We start from the raw sequence: 24,242 nt of genomic DNA, 5'->3' as shown, positions 1-24,242 counted from the left end.
CAAAGAGGCATAGTGACTTATGACAGTGTTTACCTTTTTAATTAATTGAGAGCAACACAGAAGACAACACTATAGCCACTCAATTTAAAATCAATAAAGTACTGATGAATTCAGATCAAAGCTGAAACTGAATAATAAACTGAAGTTACATTATTGACTGAACCAAGGTGTAGAATTTGATGGGCTAATTCTACATGTCCAAAAATTATATTAAAAATTCTCTGCTGCTCAGAGTTAACAATAATTTTGTCTACAGTCCACTTCTGTGCTCACTTCTTTGCTTTCCCTCTGCATCGTTTGAGCTGGTATGTCCAGTTATGCCAATAGAGACATGGTACTAAATGCTAGCAAGTTGTAAATGGTATTAAGATGCGCTTACCTCTCCCTAACGTCTTTGCCCGGTTACTGTCTCACTGGTACAACAAACCTGAGATTTTAGTTCCTTATTTTGGGCCTAATTCAATGCTTTCTTATGGTGAAAAGAAAGATTATTTATGGATATAAATTTCACTATGTAAGCTATATAGGAGAACCTTTTATAAGTTCAAAGTTCACCAATTTTACATACAAAATAGTACCTAGAAAGTAAAAGACTTTGGGCCTATTTTACTTTCATTTCCTACTACTATTTTTAATAGCATATCATCTGCAATTTAAACAGTGGAACAAAAACCACAATGATGCAGTGATTTGGTGATAAGTGAATGGCAAACTGATTTAGTGTGCTTGACTTTGAGATGACCATATTCCTGAGATAACAGAAGCTACAAATGTTATGCAAATCATTCTAAAAGAGTGCAAGCAGAATGGTTTCTACCACACCGTTATGTGTTCTGCATGTGACATATAATTAACAAAAATGTTTTTAGAACTTTTTAAAATAGAAGGAGGCAGTTTGAATGCAAACCACATCTTAGTCTTAACCACAGTCTTGTAAATATGTGGCTGATTTAGCTGCATAATGTCCATCCCTCCAGGGCAGCATGTAGAATGGAGGCCATATTGCACAAATCAAGGCCATGCACATCTACTGAACACGGTCCTTTGCCGTCTTCGATGAGAAGCACTTTAACAGAAATAAATTATATAGTAACTCATTTGAATGGGCAAGTCTTTGTTACAGTGGCACAAATGATCACGGAACTAAGGATAGTAATAGAAAAGTATATACATTGGTGGATAGAATTAAACCTTCATGAACACTTCCTAATTTTTTAATGTTTAGTTATGAATTGTTGATGTTCTCTTACTCTATATGAAAAAATACAAGTGAACATACATGAAGGAAGTTGCACCAACAATAGTACTGAATAGTGTTGATAACAGTAGTTCTTCAAGTAAGTTACCAATACAGATGATCTTTCTAAGGATATAGCCATATACTGTCATTCCTGAGTATGGGGTCTCTAGAAAACAGTGATCACACCTGAAGTGTTAGCCCTTTAAGGGAATACAGACCCCAAAAGATTTGCTGAAGGATTTGGCATGTGTGACATCCAAAGAAGTATATACCACAGCACTCTGTCGGATCCAAGAGACTGTTAATATCAGATGCTCATAAACACCAGAGTCTGAGTCTGCCCAGCAAATAAGGAAGTCACTCAAAAAGTGTATATTCATCTTATTGAATGAGGGCCTATATAATCATGGACACAATATTTTCCATCAGGATGTTTCAGGAATCAAGGATCATCCCAGAAGTAGAGAGACTGCCTGTGACAAGATTGCATTGCTTAAACTGAAGGCACTTTAAATCAAACATCTAAAAACTGGAAAACTATAGCCACAATTAGAGAGCAAAACAGGTGAGGAATGATGTTGGGAATCAAACCAGTCAATTGAACTGCAAAAAAAGCCCCTCCAACTCTTTTTTCTTTTTTTAATTTTCCCCAAGAAGGCCAAATGAAACTACACCAAATCACAACATATCTTGCTTAGATAAAATAGTGCCTCATAGGAGGGAAAGGCAAAAAGAGCTACATGGTACAGTTGAATAGATACTTGTTATATGGCCATCCCAGTTAGGTTTGAGTATTCATTAAAGGCCAGCAGATCATTGTGTACTCTTTCATCAAAAGAAGGAATACATCCTCAAACCCAAGGGTCTGACTTCTGTTGATAGTGGAGGTTTTAAATAGCATTTGCACATACCCTGCTGTAGGTAGCCATACATGAATGTAATTAGGTATACCAAATGTTTCACTTAATTGAAAATCTACTAAAAATTTCTGTATTAGCATACAGATTTAGTGACTATCCTTTTTGATTACTGCCATGCAAATCTGTATTTAATTACAATACAAGCCATTTCATAGGTGGTTTTTAAAAGAACGTTAATTACTGCATAACAGCATTTGTGTAAGGAAACACGTATCTCATAAAACTGATGTTTTGGGTACGCTTGGCTTTTTCTTTTTTTTTTTCCTCTTAAAGACTAGTCAAGATTCTAGAAATTAGTTTTCAGAGTAGAATACCATCCCAGGCTATAGACTGTAAGTTTAATTCAAGCTTTCTCATATTACTACACACACACACTACACGCTCCGTTGGATAAGATGTTAATTTAATCCTGAGTTGTTTTTTGCAAACATTGACCACTGCACCTAAGCTTCGCTGTAGTTGCAGGATGTGCACTGTAATACATCCCCTATGAATGGATTTCAGTGACCTTGGGCTGAAAATGAACCTATGTCTGGAGAAAATAACAGTTAATGTATTCAGTAATTCCACAATTCTCCAAACAAGGATTTTTCCTTACTGAAGGCAAACTACACAAAAGTATTCAGCCTTTAAAAAAAAAAACAAAACAGCAAAAGACAAGGAAGACAAATGCACCCTGAAATTAGTTATTTAGCTATGTCTAAACTGAAAACAGTTAAGCACATGGATATGACATTCGGCAATGTCTTATCTTTAGTTTGTCAAGGTTTTTAAATCCCTCTTGAGCTGGAGTACCATTTTTAGCTTGGCTAGGTCAGAATGACACTGAACAATATGAGTGATGACACACTAGACAGCTATATGGACAGAGTTGTCATCAGCAAGCCAGCTGTGCTAACACCTGTATGTCCTGCACAACTGATCTTTAGGAACAAGGATCAAGAAAGTCAGATTACTAGGGGGGGAAACAAAAGTCATTCATAAAACATTGAAATGAAGAGGTGCTAATTTGAGATGGAGTAGGAGAAAAAGTAACCTTTTTACTGCATTTTTTTCTTATCACAGAGAAATAATAGCTCGTCTCTTACAGCAGTCATCTAGAATTTTAATATTCTAATTGGTTTTTGTGATTTTATTGCATGTACACATAACCACTGTTTCAACAGGCTTGTGATAGGGCCGGTTTAGAACAACCAAGGACCACAGCGATGAATAGACCCTGAGCACACACACACAAGCAGTCTTCACTCTGTTAATGTGTCTAAACATGCAGAAGAACCAGCTCTGGGAGTGACATTAGGCTAGTGAAAAATTTTCAAGTTGAGATCTCTAAGCAAGAGCTTTTAAATCATTATTGAGGTAACTAAATAATATGATAGACTATAGATCCCAGTTAACTCAGAGAAATGTTGCTGATCAGTACACCTGAAAGTACCAGGTCACATCTATTGAAGTCTGATTGTGGCAGCTAACTTAAGCCTCATAACTGTTCTATTTTTTCAAGGCCTGACCCATTTGTGGTCTTCTTGCTGAAACTAACAATTAATGCCATTTACACTGAGTGTTTTTACTCATGTAGTCACTTGTATATAGACTTAAACCTACTGTAAATTAATTTCTTACAGACCATAAAACAACCATCATAAGGAAATGCATTTTACTGCTATGGACCACATCAGAAATAGCAACCTCATGCTACAACGTTACTAATTCTCAAGTCTTCCATAGTTTCACCCCATCTCCAATTGTCTCTTTGTCCTGTATTGAAAACATCATTAAATTGGATAAAGAAAGATAATTTTGTCTTTGTATTTTACAAGTATATAACAGGACAGATCATACAGTGTCCAGATTTTTTTCAGCTGATAGAACTGTGGAGCCCAAATCTCATGCATAGCCAGTTTAGGGACGTTTTGGAAGGGGAAGGGGAGCAGCAGTGAGGCAATGAAACACAACGGTGGAAGGATTTCAACGCACGACCGCTGACGGGTCTGCATAGAAGCTGTTCTGCCAGCTGGCGTATGAACCTTTCAATCAGCAGAAATGAAGTGCATTACAGAAGTGGATGAAGAAGAATTTTTTTGACCAAGTGCCAAAAGGAAAGGAGCACACTGAATAGGTGCTTTGATCCCTGAACTGTTCCACAGTGTCAGGATGAGTGGGTTGCTAACCGATATTGGGAAAAAGATTTTTTTGGGGAGGATTTTCTTTTGTGTTTTTTACTGACTCATTATCACAGCTCATTAGCCTCACAGGGTAGTGGGTAACAGTCTAAGCTTGTAAGACATGGTATTTTATTAACCTCTTAAAATGGCCAAATCCTAAGCAGCTGGGGCTGGGACAGGCTGAAAACTCCACCAGCACATAAAGCTTGTCAAGACTGTAATAGTTAAGAGTATAAGGGGAAACAGAAACAATTTTCTGACTCTGTACAGGCTGACTCACTGGGATGACTTCCCATTGTGGTGTTTTGCACAAGCAGAGTTTAGAGGACAGGGATTTAGGGAGGCTGAAGAAGAGACAGTCACAGCACTGTACCAGGTGTAGGTGCCCAGGCGCCGGCAGTGGGGGCTGCAGGGCGGCTTCTGTGAGGACATGTCAGGGGCTGCCCCGTGCTGGACACAGCTGGTTCCAGACAGCTCCAACCGACCCACCACAGGGCACGGCTGAGCCCCTCAGCCAAGATGGTGGCCCTTCTGTGAAAATGTATTTAAGATAGGGCAAAAACCACCACACAGGCAGAGGAGGAGGGAAGAAAAAGAGTGAGAAACAGCCCTGTGAACACCAAAAAAGTCAGAGAAACAGCTGTGGGGGGATGTGCTTGAGGTGCCAGATCAGGTCTTTCCCTGCAGCCTATGGAGAGGACCATGCTGGAGCACATGTCCACACTGTAGCCTGTGGAGGACCCCACACCTGAGCAGGTGGATAGTTCCTGAAGGAACTGAAGTTCATGGAGAGCCCACGCTGGAGCAGGTATTCTTGAAGGGCTGCAGCCTGGGTGGAGAGCCCACACTGGAGGAGGGAAACAGCATGAGGAGGAAGGAGCGGCAGAGAGGAGTTGTTATGGACTGACTGCAATCCCCTGCCCCTCATCCCCCCTGCGCCTCAGGGCATGGGCAGAGGAGTCAGGAGTGAAGTTGAGCCTAAAAGGCAGGACGATGCTTATTTTTTTGTCTTTGTTTCTCACTTTCCAAATCTATTTTAATAAATAAATTAAAATAATTTTCCCCAAGTCAACTCTGTTTTACCTGTGACAGTAACTAGTACGCAATCTCCCCGTCTATATCTCAATGCACAGGCTTTCTCATCCTATTTTGTCCCCCCTGTCCTGTTGAGGGGGAATGAGAGAGCAGCTGGGTGGGCATCTAGCTGCTGGCCAAGGCTAACCCACCACAAGCACTCAAACTGAGAAGCAGTACAAAGGGAAGGATGAAGATTTTTAGCAAAGATAGTGTAAAATTATTTCCTCCACTGACGGGATTACCACAACTAATAAGTCATTAACTACACATGTTAAAGAATCTAGTTGTATAAAATGAACAGATTTAATGTCTCTTAACTCTGCTTATGGAAGCATGATATTAAGAAGTACAGTAGAAATTAATAATGAAATACAGTTTATCAACAAGTATAACAAGGCTATATTTATAAGAAATAACTTCTCAACGTATTTCTGAGAGGAAAGTGTTTCAAGACATCATTTATTTTTCATACATAAAAAAAGGCCTGCAGATGGGTTTTAAAATACGACATTTACTTAAATGCTTCTTCTCTTGATGAGAAGACTTTTTAAGAAAACTCTTTACGTTTGAACTTCAAGAAGATGCAATTTCTTCTAAGAACTTTAACAGTAAAAAGTAATTTATTTCTGTTACCATTTTACATCTTACATTGGGCTTTTTTTTTCTTTTTTAAAGGAATTGGTCAAGTCATGGGCACAAGTTCTTTAAGTAGCCAATTTTTAAACCTGTTTTACTTTGCTAAGTTTTTCAGTTTAAGGCTATCTAATAGATCCTAGGGAAGGAGAGAAAAAAAAAAAAAGGCATCTGTTTTCCAAACCTAGATTTAAAAAATATTCACCTATTACCTTTTGGTCATCTTTAATATTATGAGAATAAAACTGAACCAAACCAAAATCTTCTTGAGGTCCTTTGTTTGCCCTTGCTGATAGGTTTTTTTTTAATTTGGTAAAACATTCACTGTGCACTTTGATATTTGTCTTCAATATTTAGATGGTATAAAACCAAGAAAGCTCACTTATTTTAATGGTATCAGGAACTCTTGTGCAAATAATCCAGCTCCAGGAGTCAGATGAAGATAGCTAACATGACAAGACCCAGGATAAGACAAAAAATAACCTTCTAAAGAATATCATGCGGGTTATGAAGGATATGGAACTAGCTGCTAAAAATATTTTCTCTCTTAGCATAGCACATGCTCAAGTTCTTCAACATTTATGCCTCATAAATATTCATGATGATTTGAAAAGGTGGCTCTGAAATGGTCTTAAAAGAATCATTCTGGGCACAAGCATGCCCAAGCACTTGTTGACAAAGCCAAATGTATGATACTAGATTTTCCATCCAGTCACAGGGGGGGCAGTAAGTGTTGTAAATGATCCCTCGTCTAGAGCTGTATTAGAAGCATGCACAGAGATTGTCTCTCTCAGCTCTGCTTCTTCTTGCTTTGTTTGCTGAATGTGACACCCAAGTATACCCACAGGCAGATGATCTAGTACCTACATTACTGCCTTCTGGAATTCTTGTAGTGATAAAGTACAGAAAAGAATGAGGTTGCTTTAATGGATATCAGCGTATACTGTCTTATCCCAAGTCTAACCAAGATTACTAAGGATGTCTGTAAAATCCCTCTGAGCAAAAATTTAGGATTATGCATTGATAACACAGATCCTGCAAGTGATGCAGTGGAATTTTGTGAATATTTGCTCATGAATACATCAACGTAGAAATACCACAATGTTCAATTTCAAACTCCCATAAATATATCTGCAGCTAATAGTAATACTTGTTCAACTCCAGATGATTCCGAACTTTATCCATTTTCTTCTGATTCCTTTTTTGAAAACAAAAGCAGTTCCCACAATTTCTATGGGAGAAGACAGGCTTGTAGTTCCTTTACTAGTATTTCACCTACTTTGTCATGTTCTGATTTTTCACTGTGTGACAAAACCTTTAAGAACAACAGTGTAAACTTGATAGTTCACACATAAGCCATGTTCATTAATGTTAGATAATTAGCTACCATTACAATGTAGGGTTTACATTTCAGATATTTCCCAAAGATCAATAATTTCCCTTTGTTCTTCTAGGAGAAATGATATGTCAAATTATGAATGATTTACAATCAATTCTTTTTAGTTGCTGCTGAAAGGAGCGTCCTGACATTTCTAATTCTTATGCTTTCCTCATTCTTTAGGTTGACAAACCAGAAAGGATAAATTACTCTGCTACTCAATAATAAGCTATTTGGGCCAAACAACTATGTACATCAAGAACTAAGAAGCAGATGTGGTAACTAAAATTCTCAAAGATGGCAGTTTCTCAATCCATTCACTGCATCAGGAAAATCAGTACTAAGCATGTGACCTTCCCTACAACCTTTTCCCAAACATTTCAATCCTTGTGTGTATACAGCACTGCTTTCTAAATCAAAATGTAAACTTGCAATCCAGAACAATAAATCCTCAAGGCCAAGGACATTACACATACATGTTACTGTAAAAACACAGCACTTTCTGCATTACATAGATTTCCCAAGCTTAAAAGAAGCCAGTATGAAGAAGATGGGGACACAAAGGAAGACATTACCTATCAGCAGTTTGCTGCAGCTAAAACACACAGTTCAGGTACTGTCACTTTTTGTGAACGTTAAAGGAAAGAGAAACTTGAAAAAGGTATCTGAAAATTAAATTAACAGCAGTTTTGGTGGACATGGAAACTAAAATAAGGAATAGATTCCCATGTTGCTGGGAATTCAAGATGTGATAAGGGAAATGAACGCTCCAAGGTAATAAAAACACTTCTTTTGCTCTGTGTTGCTCTGGACTAAAAACAGTTATAAAACAATCAGCCACTAGAGCTACAGTTAAAAACAGACCTTTCTCCCCAGTAATTAATATATACAGCTTTGTTGGACCTTCAAAGAATACTATACCAAGGCAAACTATTACATGTCAAAGAGACAACTTAAGATTATTACTCAATTTAAAAAAGGTTTTAAAAAAATATCATAAAAGTTTTTGATTACAGGTTAATACTTACTGTCTTTTCCTTATTTTATTTGTCATATATCAAAGATTAAAGTAGCATGCACAAAGCCAAATGTCCTATGGCCACCTCACCAGATGACCTCCGCCTTACTCAGTAGAGAGAGTTAACTCAGCAGCAATTACGAATTGTTTGGATGATCAATAGTCTTCACTTGGTAACCAGAAACAGTGCTCAGTGATTGAGGGAAGGCAGGTGAATTTTGTAATAAATTTCATATTAAAAATAAGAAGTCTGTGTACTACAAAATTGTATTTTATTTCACTAAATATGAATAGTTTTTGGAGATGAAAGAAGTCGAAAGTGGCAACTTAAACTCTAAGGAAAGGATGTTACTTTACAACTTCTACTCCCCTCCTTCCCTGAGAATAAGCAGTTGTAAAACCTCTATGTGTTTGGAAATACAAATACAGAGGGAACACTTCAAATCCTTACCTTATGAAGAGTGGCTTCCACAGATTTCATATGACTAATAATCAATTCTTTGTCTCTATTACAAGAGAAAAAAAAAACAGTTGTTAATAGAACTGAAGCTCTACTGATGGAGAAATTCATTTTCTGCTACTTTATAACCATCATGTCTTTAAAAATAATTGTTGATAACTCAAACTGTTATGTTTGTATCTCTCCTTTTTATACCTCCAGTGCAAACCCTAAAAACCAGTTCAGGGACCACTATTTGGCACGTTTCTGTATGAACGATGCTTCTGTTGTGGATAAGCAATTAAACCAGTTGTATTTACAGGCATATCAATGAACAACTATCATGTTCTTGAAGAAGAAATCTGCAGTCTTGCATAAAAAGGGCATGTTGAATGGAGTCCAGGGTCTAGCAGGAAGAGATTACATTCTCATACTGGAAAACACTGACAAATTCTAAGTTTTTCATCAATTATATGGGCCTAACAACTATGTACTTATATGCATATAAGTCTTCCCATCTTCTCTAAACCTGAACATTCCACTGGTCCTTTTCCAGCAGAAGTACAGACGAGGATCCTACCTTTACGAAACAGAAGTTTGGAGAACGAAATACTACTCTCATGTCTTTTTGTAGATTTGGGCTTCAGTAATAAAGACAGCTTTGATCAGTTTTGCTGCCATAAAAAACCTTGGTCTCATCTGATGCATTGACAGAAATGGAATTAAAGTTGCATAATACCATATGACTAAGGAGAACAAGACAGCGTGACCAAAAAAGCACCATAGGAAATCAAATGGAATCTATGCCAGAAAAGCTGATACACCTTAATATTCCAGGCCTGTCTTTTACCTTGCCAGCTATGTGAATATTTTGTTTGAGCTCTTACAGTTCCTAAAACAGAAGTCAAAACCATGGTGGTGTTCTGTCTGGAATGACTGCTGCTTCCTCATTTCTTCATTCATACTATCCTAACAGCAAATACAGGAAGGTGGCCAGAAAAGTAGGATTGGCTTTTACATTCCTAGTAAAGCTGTCACTTGGATTTTTTTCTTTTCAGGATCCTGCCTTTCTTTGGACTAGATTGACAGGGACATGCAGTTCACCTTCTCTGCTGGCCTCATTTATGTAGCGACTGCTATTTGTCTGGGTCAAGTCAGTTCTAGAGAGCCAGTTCAACACTATTAATTTCTGAGTTAATTACTGACATAGAAGTCAGTCTGTTCCTCGCATATTCTCAGGTGTTCATCATAAAAAGAAAAGTATCTTTAGATGGAATTTTGGACCCAGGTTAATAGGTGATCCCCAGGTTCTTATTTCTGTGAACAGAAAGCCCTCTGACTACAGTTGATTTATTATCTTAAATAACATCTTAAAATAAAAGTCTGGTAATATTTGTTTATGGCACCTAAGAAAAAAGTTTAAAAAAATTCACCTATTGCACCCCTGCATGCCAGGATCCACATTTCATTCAATCTGTATTTCATATATTCAACAACTCTTACAGATGTAAGAGAAATTGGAACTGGATCATAGAACTATTCTTTAGGATTATTATCCAGAAATGTAGTTCAGGCATGAGGAATATGCTTTACATCATCTTTTACACAATAGCCAGGGTGAAGGTTTGATAGAGAGTTTCTATCTAGCAAAGAAATGACCAAAAGGCTACTAAATTTCTGTCAAGTTCACTGCTATCGATCTCTCTTATTAATACTGCTTCCTACTCTGGAAGAAAGCGGGACAGAACTGCTGGCCACCACTGCAAGAAAATCAAGATAGCCATTCTCAGAATGAGCCAGCCATCTTGCTATCCTTTAAAGCTATACAAAAGATTAGGAAAGAACTTGAAAGACACCCATGCATTGCTGTGCTGAACCCCTGCCTGCCGATGGGAAGCAGTGAATGAATTCCTTGTTTTGCTTTGCTTGCGTGGGCAGCTTTTGCTTTACCTATTAAACTGTCTTTATCTCAACCCACGAGTTTTCTCACTTTTACCCTTCCGATTCTCTCCCCCTTCCCAGCAGGGGGGAGTGAGCGAGCGGCTGTGTGGGGCTTGGTTGCTGGCTGAGGTTAAGCCACGACAATTGCTTACAGTCACTCAGGTTATGGAAGAGGTATTAAAATACAATTTTCTGGAAAAAAGTAAAGTCTCTTTCACCTACTTAGCTTACATGTTCCAAAGGAAAAAAAAGACATTTGTTATGAAGAGCTGGTAGAACAATAAATGGTATGGGTTTTTTCTTTGTCAATATTCAACTGCTATATACAGAAATACAACCAATTTTAAAACCACTTCACATTAAAATAACCTTTTCTGAATATAAGAAGGGCCACAGGGAATGATGTTTACTAGAGTGCGTAAAATAGGTTGGGGCAGGGTGAAAAGGGGCAAGCTTTGCAGAACAAATCCTACTTCAGGTCACATCTGCTTTATTACACTCATACTAAATAACATTTGTCATTTTAATTAGCTTGTTAAACATTTCACTGATAACTATATTAATTACATTATTTCACTTGTGCATAAAACCCTTAAAGCTTCTAAGCTATTGTTCTTCAGAGGTCAAATGTATCCCAGGTATAATGAGAAATTTTAATTTTAAATTGATTTTTTTTTTAAATCCTAGCCATGGACCAACAATATTCAAAGTACCTACTACAATAAGAGTAATAAATAGCAGAGTCTGCAAAGATTTATCTTTTTATCTCACTATATGACTGTAAAAGGTTAATAATAAACTTATTCGAGTCAATGGAACACCTTCTGACTACCAATCTTTTCAAGATTGGTCTTGAAAATCTTTTCAGGATTGGTCCCTGAACACTTCCTTCCATTCTCCAGGTTATGGTATAAAAAGGCATGGGGTTTATGCCTAAATCCAAAACTCTCTGAAATCAGTTGAAAAATCTATCCTGTTCCATACATAAGACTAGGTCCAAAATGGGTTTCAGCCCCTTTGGCAGCTAAGACCTGTCACCTAGCTGACGTTTCTGTATTTATTATAAATAAATTGTATCTCTCCATAAAAAGATGACATGGAAATAGGGAAAAAAAGCAATCATTTATTAAATAAACAGGGCGTTAGGGATCTGCCAAAGAGATGTTGTCAAATCAGTAAGGTAATTGGCAAACAAAAATGCCTGTGCTATTTCAGGACCTAGAATTTGGAGCGCTATTATGGGATAACTACAGAAAACATACCATCTCATATCTTGAACTAACAGTTTTCTTTTTAGAAGACTATCACTGAATTTCAAAGAGAGACAGATGTACTTTTGTTTTCTAGCATTACATTAGCCAGAGCTAAAACCCTGTGCATGAAAGTAAGAATTGATCTTTTGTCTGTTTTAAGTGATCTCCCCAAGGTCCCAGCGCTCACTTTGCTGCCATGCAGAGGGCACTCTCTGCATCATGGATGCTCTCTTTCAGTCGACGCTTGTCCTGCTCCAGCTGGGTAAGAAGTCTATTGAGCTGACGCAAAGATTGATCTTTTCTTCTCAGCTCCATCTTTGCCTCTGAGAGTCTCTGCAAGCAGACAGAAAGCAGAGTTACTTGTCAGCCCAAATAATTAACTTCAATTTATGCCATAGGCTATTAAACAAAGTGGAAAACAGACTGACTGTGAAGTAGATTTGGACCGTTACATACTAAGGTTTTATGAATTCTCTAGCAAAAACATTACTGACTCAGAACCCCCCAGTTTTTAGTATATTGCCTATGTACAAGTAAATTCTATAAAATAAAGTGATTTGTTGATCAAACAGGTACATATACTATGCTACAGGTACTATATTTAAAAATACTAGATCTAAACACATTGGACATAATCAAGAGTACAGCATTAAAGAGGACAGAATATTCTCAAAACAATTTAAAATGAACATTAAAGAATTCACAAAGAAAGAAAGGGAATAAACAAAGTAGCATTTATTTAAATATTCTGCACTATTCAGAAATTTCAGGATTAAAAAAAATAAGAATCTAATATTCTCTGTTAGTGTGATAAGTACAGTTTTGCTGCAATTCTTGCTAAGAATAAATCACTATTTTATGGTGCTTTCACTATTTTAACATTAGTTTTCCAATATGCAAAATAGAACGTGTATTTTTAATGTTTCTCTCTGGCTTAGAATTAACACAACATGCTTTAAATCAATTCAGATTAATCCAATAGATGACAAATAGCACACAGAACTAATTAATACAGAACCTGGCTAGTTGCTACTCCTTTCTGCTGGGATAAATCAATACATTTATAGACTGGAATATTAATAATGGGATTTCATAGTTTGCTAAATGTTACATTTTACTTACAGCTGTTAATTGCCTTTTTATAACAAAATTATAATAGGTGGCTATAAACATTCTTTTACAAAACATAAATTCCCTGGCAGATTCTAAACCAATGTAGAAGGATAGAGAAGGCCGCACAGTTGCAAGACTGAGCTCTTGCACCTTGTTTGCAAAATTTATGGGTATGTTTTCTGCTTAAGTTCTAAGAATGCTCTGTATAATTTGTACTCAGGAGTACTTGACCTGGACTGTGGAACATGGAGAATATGTGTTATGCTGTGGATATGTATTAAGAACAGTATATACGAAAGGCTGATAAAAATTTGGAGGGCACTGAAAACTCAACTGATCTGAAAAAGCTTCAGACCTAGCCAAGAGTCAGACACTGCAAAAAACAATATGCTAGAGAAAATTTCTATAAAATAACAAAGTACAGCATGAAACTGCATAATCCTGCAAAATAAACTGAAATCTGTGGATTGGTGTAAGTTTTCTTCAAACATTTCTCAAGACAAAAAAGCAACCAGTTATTTCAACAGTGTATTTGGAAGGTACAGCACCACTACCTGAACTCTCTGTTCAGCAATTTACAAAACCCAGGCTGAGATTAATCAGTGCTGTAAGAAAAACAACAATCAGGAGTTTCTTAAATAAACTCTAAACCCCAGAAATGTTAATATTAGTCTTGCTCGAATTACTGCAGGTTGAGTAACTCTATTCTGCCTCTTATATCATTATTTTCGATGAAGAATGCTATTTTTCACCTAAGAAAAGATAAACGCACAGATGTCATTCTTCCACTGCATTATTAGCACAAAGATATCCAAAACCAGAAGTGCTGTTTTCAGAAACTCTACCCCAATGCCACCGGCAGCTATCGAAGTCCTGTCCGAACAGCTGAATTTGTGAGTGGTCAGATTTTCAGAAAAGTTATTTCCAAGAAACCAGATGTGGATTAGCAAGGATAAAAGGAGCCATCTTTAATTTAAGAACAAAGAACCTTATCTTCTTCCATTTATTATGTTTACTGTTTGTTTGTTTTAGGTTAAGTCAGCATTGAGGAAACAGCTCTGAAAACCGAGTCTAGTCCCCCCCTACCCATATTCCCATCTTCTGACGAACAAAATTTATTGAACAGAGAACAATGTCTCTGGTGCCAATGCTTTGTCTACCCCACTTTCCCATCTGATTGAAAAATCTGTTTTTAAGATGCAGTCACAGGACTGAGCTCTGGCCAATGTAGAATAGATAACTCTGCTAATATTTTGATGCAAGCAACTTTTGATGTAGAGGCTGCTGGAACAGAGTCTGGTTCCAAGAGTCTAGTGATCTAAATAAGTGAAGAAAGAGAGGATAATAGGAACATTATGCATATTTATTTCATTTTTATTAGATAGCTATCCTTCTACAGGGGCTGAAGAGTTGTCTGCTCCTGCATAAAGCTTTCATCACTGACACAAATGGTGAAGAGACCCACTAGGTGTCAAAATCTTCTGGGAGCTGCTAACTAATCTTGTTTAACAATTGCAAGCGCAGGGCTATTAATGAGGCAATAACAGGGATGAAAGCATGAAGCCTAACTCTTTGAGAGGCATGGCCAGCAATCCACACTAGCTGGTGACGAAGCAGTATAGAAACGATAAAAGCAAATATCTCACTGAACGGCTGCTTTATTATATTCAAAACTTTCACCATTATTTACAGAAATCTCCAAAGGATTCAGACTTTACCTATCAATAATACTGCAATATCTAAGCAAAATGTAAACTGATTTTAGCTCTCTAAAAGCAGTTTCAGCATTCACTTGAAGGGTCCTTGCTACTGTGGGTTAAAGTGAAGCCTTGGAAATTGCTCAAATACAGCGTGGAGTATTCTAAAGTAATGGCTGCTAAGCCTCTCTTTTTTTCCTTCTTCAGATTGATCTAATTAAAACCCTTGATAAACTTTATGGACTCTAATATTTCCAGCTGAGTGACTGAAACCAAGAGGGTGTGCCTCAAGGCAGCAAGGCAACAATGATAAGCAGCAGGTTAGCCACTAATTTCTCAGCCAGGGTAGATTGTGAAAGTGTGATGTTCTGATATCCAAGAAAGTGTTCAGGAGAGAATAGGATAAATCAAGTTTAATAACTCTGCTCCTAATTGTTCCCTCAATGCTCCACTCTAATTACTTGGAGAACTCTCCTGACTGTCACCTGATATTAAGTTGTTGGAGGCTGAGTGTGGAGCAGTGAGATAATCAATAAACATTTAGTGGGGAGAAGAATGAAGATCCCGTTAAGCAGTGGGAACTTGCAGCACCCAAAGCCCTTCTGCTCATGAGAAAACCTATGGGACAGCCATAGTGATTGCAAAGCAATAATCCAAAGCACTGTTTTTAGGCCTTGAGGCCTTTAGGCAACAGTACATTTGAGAAAAAAAGGTTAACACGGTCACCCTAATTACAGCCCATTTTCACATTCTTCATATATAAGCGAAGACAAGCCAATTAGGTAGAAAGGAAGATAAGGGAAGTTTTATTTGTATACTAATTAAACCCCTGATGAAATTAAAGGAAAAACATACAGCTCTGTAATTGTGTCTGAGAAAGGTCACTTCAGGTTCAGTTATCAGAAAAGCACAGCCTTGAGATATTTTACTTAATCCACAATATAGCCCTTATTTTGCTCCCCAGGTCTTAGTATTTACAAAAATAAGAAAATTTCAAAACCTGATAATGCATTTATCTTGAACTGTTTTCTGTGGACAATTACAATTGTTAGAAAGTTGAGGCTAAATATGATAAGAAGAATGAAGGTTTTAAAAACCTACTATGTCTGCACATAGTTCTGTGAAGATGCTGAGCTTTCATTTTCAAGCACAAGTGATTCTGAACCAACTTAGAAGCCAAACTCCAATTTATTGACATTCTGTAAAATGCCAGTTATCTGTTTAGTTCAGATGTTTAGACATTCAGGTGCTAATTCAGACATCACTGCACTCCTTCCTCTACAGTCCAAAAAAATCTCATAGATCAGTTGAGTTTTCATCAGAATCCTTAGAAGGAGTTCCCTTTAGAGATATTTTAGATTTAAGCTTTTTTTCCCCATAAACTGAGCATGAAAAACCATTTGTTGGAGAGAACAGCAAGTAACTGATAGCACTGAAGAAAAATCTCATTGGATGTCTGTCGGCGGGGTCCTTCCACAAATAATTTTAACAAGATTAGGCTTTGCAGTGAGGAATCTCTTTCTTCAAAACCAGTTACAAAAATAAATCAAAGTTTAACACTGTCATTCTTTACACACAAAAAAGCACTCTATTCAAAAGATAACAGATGGACAATCATTCTAGATGAACGATGACAGTCATACAGCTTAAATTCATGCAAAGCATGTGTGACACTTTTATACTGAGAGCGTATTTTCCAAGATCATCTAAAGATAGATCAAACTGCTTACTAAATTAGATTTAAATTACACAGACACAACACAGCACTTCAAGATATGCAAATATACTGTCACATGTGTATTACGAACTAATCTGTGAAATTAAAGATTTTGTCTTCAGGATGAAGTTTTATATGTGTATTTTCCATTTAGATGCAAAATGTTACTTTTAAAGACCTGAATACATCCTGAAAACTGTTCTACACACATAACTGATGAAATTCCACAATGAAAAAAAACAATACAAAGTTTAGCCAGCATCCATTCCTCCACCAGTTGAAACACACTTCCCATTACCCCTGTTGGCAAATATAATCTTCAGGATGGTCTCTGAGTGCCCCTCAAAAGACAGTCTACAGATAACCTAGAGAAATCTTGCATCTTCGAAAGGTCAAAATCCAAAAGGTACAAAAAGTTACATTAATATTTAATGTCAACTGTATTTTTAGTGTGCATGACTGCAATGCAAACCAAATTATATTAGCTCAAACTATACAGCTGAATTTCCACAGGATGTTTTCTGAAAAGAAATCTTACTTATCAAGAACAACTTGAAGTGAAACTTCTATCAAAACGGGAGATTAAAAATCCCAGGGAAAAAAGTTCTGTGGCAAAAAAAAAAAACCACCCATAACTGAGACTTCTCATCAATACATGAAAAAAAAAAAGAACACCTAAGACATACATTTAGAGCTATGTGAACAAATAAGATGGATTTACTCTTCTCAACTGGAAACCCAACTGCAATATCAACAAACTGTATCTGGATTCACTGTGGGTTTCATAGTGGCTGCAGTAGTGTCTTAAAACAGTTTGAAATGAACTCCATGTGGCTGTTCTGCTCTTGCAAGGCAGAGCTAACCTGAGGCTGACCACCCATGACATCCCTTCAATAACAAATGCTTTCACATGCCCTTTACACTTCTCTAGGAAAAGAAATATACTCAAAAGGACATTTGAATGAGCTGTATCTGCTTTGCAGAAAAAGCAGTGATTTTTTTAACCTCTTTGCTACTGGACCCTCATCCTGACAGCAGCAATCTTTTCGTATTCTGGCATTCTGAGAAAGGACATACCTGATGACTCTTCTCTGAGGTATGTGACGTAGCATGGAAGCAGTGAAACATAGCTTACAGGTCACAGTATATCTAACAAGGTGCAAAATGGCTCTTTATGTCTTTGAAAGTGCCCTGTGTAATGGGGTCACAGAGCATGAGTGGGTCTACTAAGCAAAACAGTAGTGCCAACCAGCACAATGATTTTGATAAATAACCAACAAAATACTGGTGAATTAAGGGACAGTTGCAGACATATTTTCACATTTCTGACACAATGTCAAATACAATTGCTTGTGACTGTTTTATATAAGAAACCCTCATAATATTGGAACACAAACTATGCTAACAGCAGAAAGCTTTAGCCAAACCAGTATCATAAAAAAAGTCAAGCAATCATCTAAAGACAATTATAAGGTAAATGATGGTGCAGGTAGCTTCAAAAGCAGCTGTGATACACAGTTACTCTACAAGATCTAGAATCTCAGTATTACAGAATCTAAGTATTAAGCAACATTTCAATAAAAATGTATTTGAGAGTCACTCAATGGACTGGATGGGGAAAATGCATACATTTTCATCTTGCAAGAGATTTGTCTTACAAAAGTCCTTTGAAATTGTAGGCACTCACATTGTGAAAGCAAATGGCATTACCTATGTATGTCTAGACAACCATCCATTTATTGACTGAAGCATAGTTCTCAGACATCCAAGCAAGTTTAGGTATCACAAGCATTTTACCTGCAGTGGTTCAGGCTGGATTACAGTGCCTTAAAGACTTAAAGCTAGGTTTAATATCGCTGTGCTACAAAACAGACTTATTTCTCAAGAGAAAAATCTATTCTGATCAACAAGAAAGGAATGCATTTTTCAATTGCATTAGCTCAAAATGTTTACCAAAGGATGACTGAAAATGCTTTTTGAAGTCACTGAGCTGTGTATGCTTTAAAGTTATTGTGAATTAAAAGCGCTTATTAACTTAAACACAGTAGCTATTCCTGAATAATTTCACATAATAACACTTCTTCCAGAAGAGACATCCTATGTTCACATGTCACTCAGCTTCAACGTAAGTGAAACTAAACAAAACTTTGAAAGTTTTTATATGAAGTAATCACAAAATATAAACTGCCCACACATAGGCTAAATGCCCATGGACTGTTAGTATTAGCAAACAAAGGCATCAGTGTTCAAATGTGTTAGCTAGGTACACTGCTGCATTTGAAGAGAAATAGAAGTTGGAAAGCCACCTCAAATGAGGGACACCCTTTTGAATACCAAGATGCACTGGGCCTTCCAGACATACACTAATCCAATCAGAGATAATAATTAAGCCCTACTTTTAAACAATGTTTTGGAAAATGTTAAAGTACATAATAAAATTTATGCACATGATAATCTAGAAATTTTTATCATCTTCTGAGCTAAGTGAATTATGTTAGCATTACTGGAAAGCTGCAGAGAAGGATTATACCACCTTAATGGAACAAAGACAATTTTAGAAAAACCCACGCTTTATCACTGTGAGTTTTAAATGTATTAGAAAAAACCTTGATGTTAAGTGAGAATAAATTTTTGGAATCACATGCATGGTGGCATGAGTACATGATCATTCACTCCTCATTCACCTCTGACATGCCACCTCAGGACTAATGTTTCTTTTTTCTCCCTAGAAAGGTAAATTCCTCTCCCACCACAATATGTAACCCTGTGCAACTGCAGACTAGACAAGATCCAGCCCTGCAGGAGCAGCAGCTTTTCTGTGCGTTGGCAACGTCATGCCTTTAAATCAGTTATTTAAGTGCCACAGAAAAGAAATAATCCTTTTTTTTTTTCCACTGTGACACTTTTTACCCTGAGAGACCCCCAGCCTTATAGTTGTTACAGTTTCAAGACTTCAGAAAGATGGTTTACACCTGGTACTGCAAAAGAGGACTTTTCATAACTCTCTCATGTACCTGTATGTAAATGAGGCACTTAACTTTGCAGGGAAACTCTGATGCTGCTCTGTAACACTGTTCTCTGCTATACACAAGCATCTACAATGCTGTTGCTTAATTTTGCTATACATTATCTAATTGTGCACATTAGCACACAGTGAACAAGATAAAGATACAAACAGCACTTAGACTTTATCTTAACGATGGTTTACAAGTCCTACTATATCACAGGCACATACACAGAAATATTTAGCTGGATATCTATGATGACACAACACATTATACCCATTTCTTGCATTTCATTATAGATGAACTGGGCTCAAACCATCTGTCTCTGATCATGTCCTACTAGTCTTAATGATCTTGCATTACCAGCGACATTACTAAGCCCAGGAACAGACTATAAGTTCTCAAAAAATATTCTTCCATTGGATCTGCGACACCCAACTTGTTTGGACTGTTTCTAAATCATAACACTTATTTAAGATAATTCAGGAAGAAGGAGAAACAACAGCAATAAAATTATTAGCAATGACAATTAAATGTTACCTACAAATTGTATAACCACAATTCCATTCCCATTGTTTATTTAAAAGGCATACACTTTGAAATCAGTGGGCATCTGGACACAGACTAAAAAGTCATCAGGGACAGGTTAAATCACACAGCATTCTGCTTCAGAACTAAAATTAAGAAACAAGTATTATGCTACATTGGCTATATGTCTTCACTTCAGACACTGGTTCAAAAATGGGAATCCTAAGAGTCTTTAGAATAGTTTCAAGACATTTTCTAAATAGAACTTAAGGTTCAGTTCTGAGTAAGAAAATGTACTGTCCATGACCTCAATATACTAGTGGTCCCAGGTAAGTTATTTCAGTGCTGCAGGTCATTCTGCAGCAGTTTCTTGGAAGAGGCTGCTGCACAATTCCACCAGACATTAACGCATTAGTGTGAGCCATCACATTAAGCAGTTATGGACAATGCCAAGTACGCCAATTTATGCCAGCTAAAGTTTTGATCTTGCTTCAGCATGAGTTTTTAATTTTCTTTAATTAATGAATTTGATAAATCTTTTTTTAACATGGCACTAACATTGACATGGGCTTCGGCAGATTTATCACTATATACAGTTTACATTCAAACACTGCGTTCTCCTTCAGAAGAGTTCTGACCAAACCACACATTTGTATTCAGGTATATTTGTTTCCACAGACAGCCCCAAATACTGTTTAGTGTATGCATATTTTATTTTAATATTATGCCAACCACAACCTGCTGCATGAAGTATCTGCAGGGGGAAAACATACATACATGATTCTCTTTATCCCTTTTACTCTTTACACCTCAATGAAATAAGAATTAATTGATAAATATGTAATTTCATACTAAAAGGTCTATTCTTTTATACAGGTCACCCCTCCCTCCTTCATTAAAAACTGGAGAGTCATCTTCTTAGCAGAAAGAACCAATATAGTAAAACAAAATCTAACTAATATAGAAGGCAACTTCTAAATCATTCTGTTGAAAAAGCAAAGACATATTACATCCCAATATTCAGCAAAGAGATCAAAGTGCTGTAAAGGTGTATTGATTGGGTGTCTCCCTTCCCTCTGGGTATGCTTTGTGGCATACCAAGTGCCAACTGAGTGCACAAACCTCAAACAAGGAATACGTTTTTCTGAGCATGGAACACACAGATCCTGAAGCAGACATGGTAAACACTGACAGCGATAAATCACTGCAACTGTTAAATTGAATTATTATTCACGTATTTCTTGGTATGTTTCCTAAGTATAAGATAAAATGGCACCATGATGGCAGAAAACTTGGAAAATTATCTGCTTTGCTCACCTATAGAAGCAACAGTAATAAATACGCCTTATTATTGAACACATTGGGTGATTCCACACAACCAATTATTTTAGTGAATTATCATTAACTTTTTTTTTTTTTAAGAACACTTATTTCTTCATTCTCACAACTGAGAAATTTTCTTGTACGACAGCAAAGTACTATTTATAAATAAAATCTTGGGACTGTTACTTAGAATTGAGAATCTTGAATTCATAATTTTTAAATCACTTAATTACTTATTGTATAGTTCACAGACAAAAAAAACCAACCAACAGTTAAGGTGGGTTTACTTTAGCTAGAAAGTTTTAAAAACTTTTAAAAAAGTCCTTCTAACTGAGACAGTAAAAAGATTCATGTAGCAAAAAGAACTTCAGTGGGTTTTTCATAAATACATATTGTAAAAGTAACACAAAAATTTAGGCAACATAAAAAAATAATTTCTGTTTCGAGTTTGTTACCCTGCTACAATCTCAAAGAGCTTCCATGCTTTTCATGATAAAAAGAAGATAACATAGCTATAGATTTTGGAAGCTGAAAGCAGTATAAATTTTGAAAAAACTTGCCCTTGAAAATCATCAAATACCTAATGAAAATGGAGTGCCGAATTAAATTCAAAAGCTGAATTACATGAAAGATAGGCATGGCTGCTGTAGCCAAGAAAGGGGGCCGAATTGCAAAGCAATGCATTTCTTGCTTTAGCCTTATGCCAGTTAGATACCTATTGGAATATAATTAAGTATGTATTTGAGAATTAATTACTTATGGTTTCACAAGAAGATATAGAGATCTTTACAGAGTTAGCTTCACGCAAATAGAAAGGGAGATCATGGGAAAACCTGACTAAGGTGAAAAAATGATGGGGCCCTAGAGATATCCTAGTTAAACAGCAGCAAGAAGCAAATCTATGTATAAAGGACTTCTGTATCAAGAACCTGTATAGCAGAAAGTCCTACACATTGATATCTAAACCACTAGGAAAAATAGGGTTTAGAACATTTCTTTAAAAACATCACATGCTGTTTTAAAGATCTATTGATCCCCTCTGCACATCTCAAGGTAACAGAGTTACTTTGTAGTTGACCCAATAATATAACAAAGATCTCCCAGGCACCGGATTTAACAAGAAGCCTTTCTGTATTTTTGAGTGAAAACTGAAACATAGTTGAAGGTCTTGAAATAACAGGGATAAACAGTATGTAAGTACATATGCTTAATAACCACACACTGTAATTACACAATAATCCCATATTTCTTCCAAATTACACATCAATAAATCTTTCTCACTGCACTACAAATTCCAAGGTCATGGACAGAGGTGTTTATTAGTATAATTACAGTGCAGCAATAAAACCATTAAGCTTTTAGATCCCGATATTGTTCCATTTATTCTCCCCTCCCCCCAAGGGAGGCAAATCATTTGTACAAATGGTATACCCAGAAAAAAGTGGAAGTTACTTTTAGAAGACTATAAAAATGCTCCGGTTTAGGTAATTACTTTGTTAAAGTTTTCCTTTTTCTTTATTTACTCTTTGACAGAATGTCAGAATTTCTTTTTTTTTTTAATAGCACAGTGCAGTGAGCAGACTCAAGACAAAAAGTATTCTTTGAAATAGGCAACATTACTACACTGTAAAGATGTAAATAAATCATCCTAGATTTCACTGTGTGCCAGTTATTAATATATTAGACCAAAAAAACCAAGGTCTTAGCCATCTGTTGAGAAGTAACTCGCAGTCCAAATTATTGACTGTTGTTTCCACATTAGTTTCATTATTTCTGGGCACAATTCTACCTGTCTTGGTTACTTGCCTTCCTCTGCAAACTACCGGAAGGGCACTTAAGTGCATGATTAGTAAAATGACTGTTGAAATCAGACTACTGAATCAGACTAGCATGATCAAACTTATTCCTTAATTTTCTACAGAAAGGAAAACCTATTCTTACTTGGAAATTAACTCCTGGTCATAATTAGCTTTCAAAGATTAACTAAAGTGATGTTATGTAATCATAACTTATTCCAGTTTTCTCTCTCAGTGCCTAAATCACACCCAAATTGTTACAACAGTGAGAGCATCTTCCTCACTTATCTTAAACTCTTTGACACATTAAAAATAAAATATGAATTTTTCTAACAGAGGGATGTCTTTTCTTATTAGATAAATAATGTTTATACCTGACTAGGTTGAATGTTAGGGAGTGTTTTGATTGTCTAGAGCTTAATGATGGTGACGATAAGGTTGAGTGTTTATGGGTAAGAATCAGGGGGAAGGCCAAAAAGGCAGATACCATGGCGGGAGTCTGTTACAGACCACCCAACCAGGATGATGAGGCAGACAAAATATTCTATAAGCAGCTGGGAGAAGTCTCACAATCGCTAGCCCTTGTTCGCGTGGGGGGCTTCAACTTACCAGATGTCTGCTGTAAATACAATACAGCAGAGAGGAAACAGCCTAGGAGGTTCCTGGAGTGTGTGGAAGATAACTTCCTGACATGGCTGGTGAGTGAGCCAACTAGGGAAGGCACCCCGCTGGACCTGCTGTTTGTGAACAGAGAAGGACTTGTGGGTGATGTGATGGTTGGAGGCTGTCTTGGGCACAGCGATCACAAAATGACAGTTTTTGATTCATGGAGAAGTAAGGAGGGGGATGAGCAGAACTGCTACCTTGGACTTCCAGAGGGCAGGATTTGGCCTGTTTAGGAGACTGGTTGACAGCGTCCCTTGGGAGGCATTCCTGAAGGGCAAAGGGGTCCCGGAAGGCTGGGCATTCTTCAAGAAGGACATCTTCAAGCTGCAGGAG

The 24,242-nt window shown here is 36.8% G+C and overlaps 1 protein-coding gene across 1 annotated transcript in view; it reads right to left on the bottom strand.

Annotated features, from left to right (window-relative positions):
- The window catches only part of CCDC171 (coiled-coil domain containing 171), a 160,700-nt gene that overhangs the window by 47,242 nt on the left and 89,216 nt on the right, over positions 1–24,242 (bottom strand). The window contains exons 22-23 of the mRNA XM_009328066.1: positions 12,252–12,397; positions 8,883–8,937 (exon numbers count right to left, since the gene is read on the bottom strand). Of these exons, the coding sequence (XP_009326341.1) occupies positions 8,883–8,937; positions 12,252–12,397 (201 nt within the window). The remainder of the gene's footprint in view (positions 1–8,882; positions 8,938–12,251; positions 12,398–24,242) is intronic.

The sequence above is a fragment of the Pygoscelis adeliae genome, unplaced genomic scaffold, assembly GCF_000699105.1.
Source record: "Pygoscelis adeliae isolate BGI_AS28 unplaced genomic scaffold, ASM69910v1 Scaffold45, whole genome shotgun sequence".
In the NCBI taxonomy this organism is placed as follows: Eukaryota; Metazoa; Chordata; class Aves; order Sphenisciformes; family Spheniscidae; genus Pygoscelis; species Pygoscelis adeliae.
The sequence above is the reverse complement of the archived record's forward strand: the minus strand, read 5'-3'. Positions and strand labels throughout refer to the sequence as shown.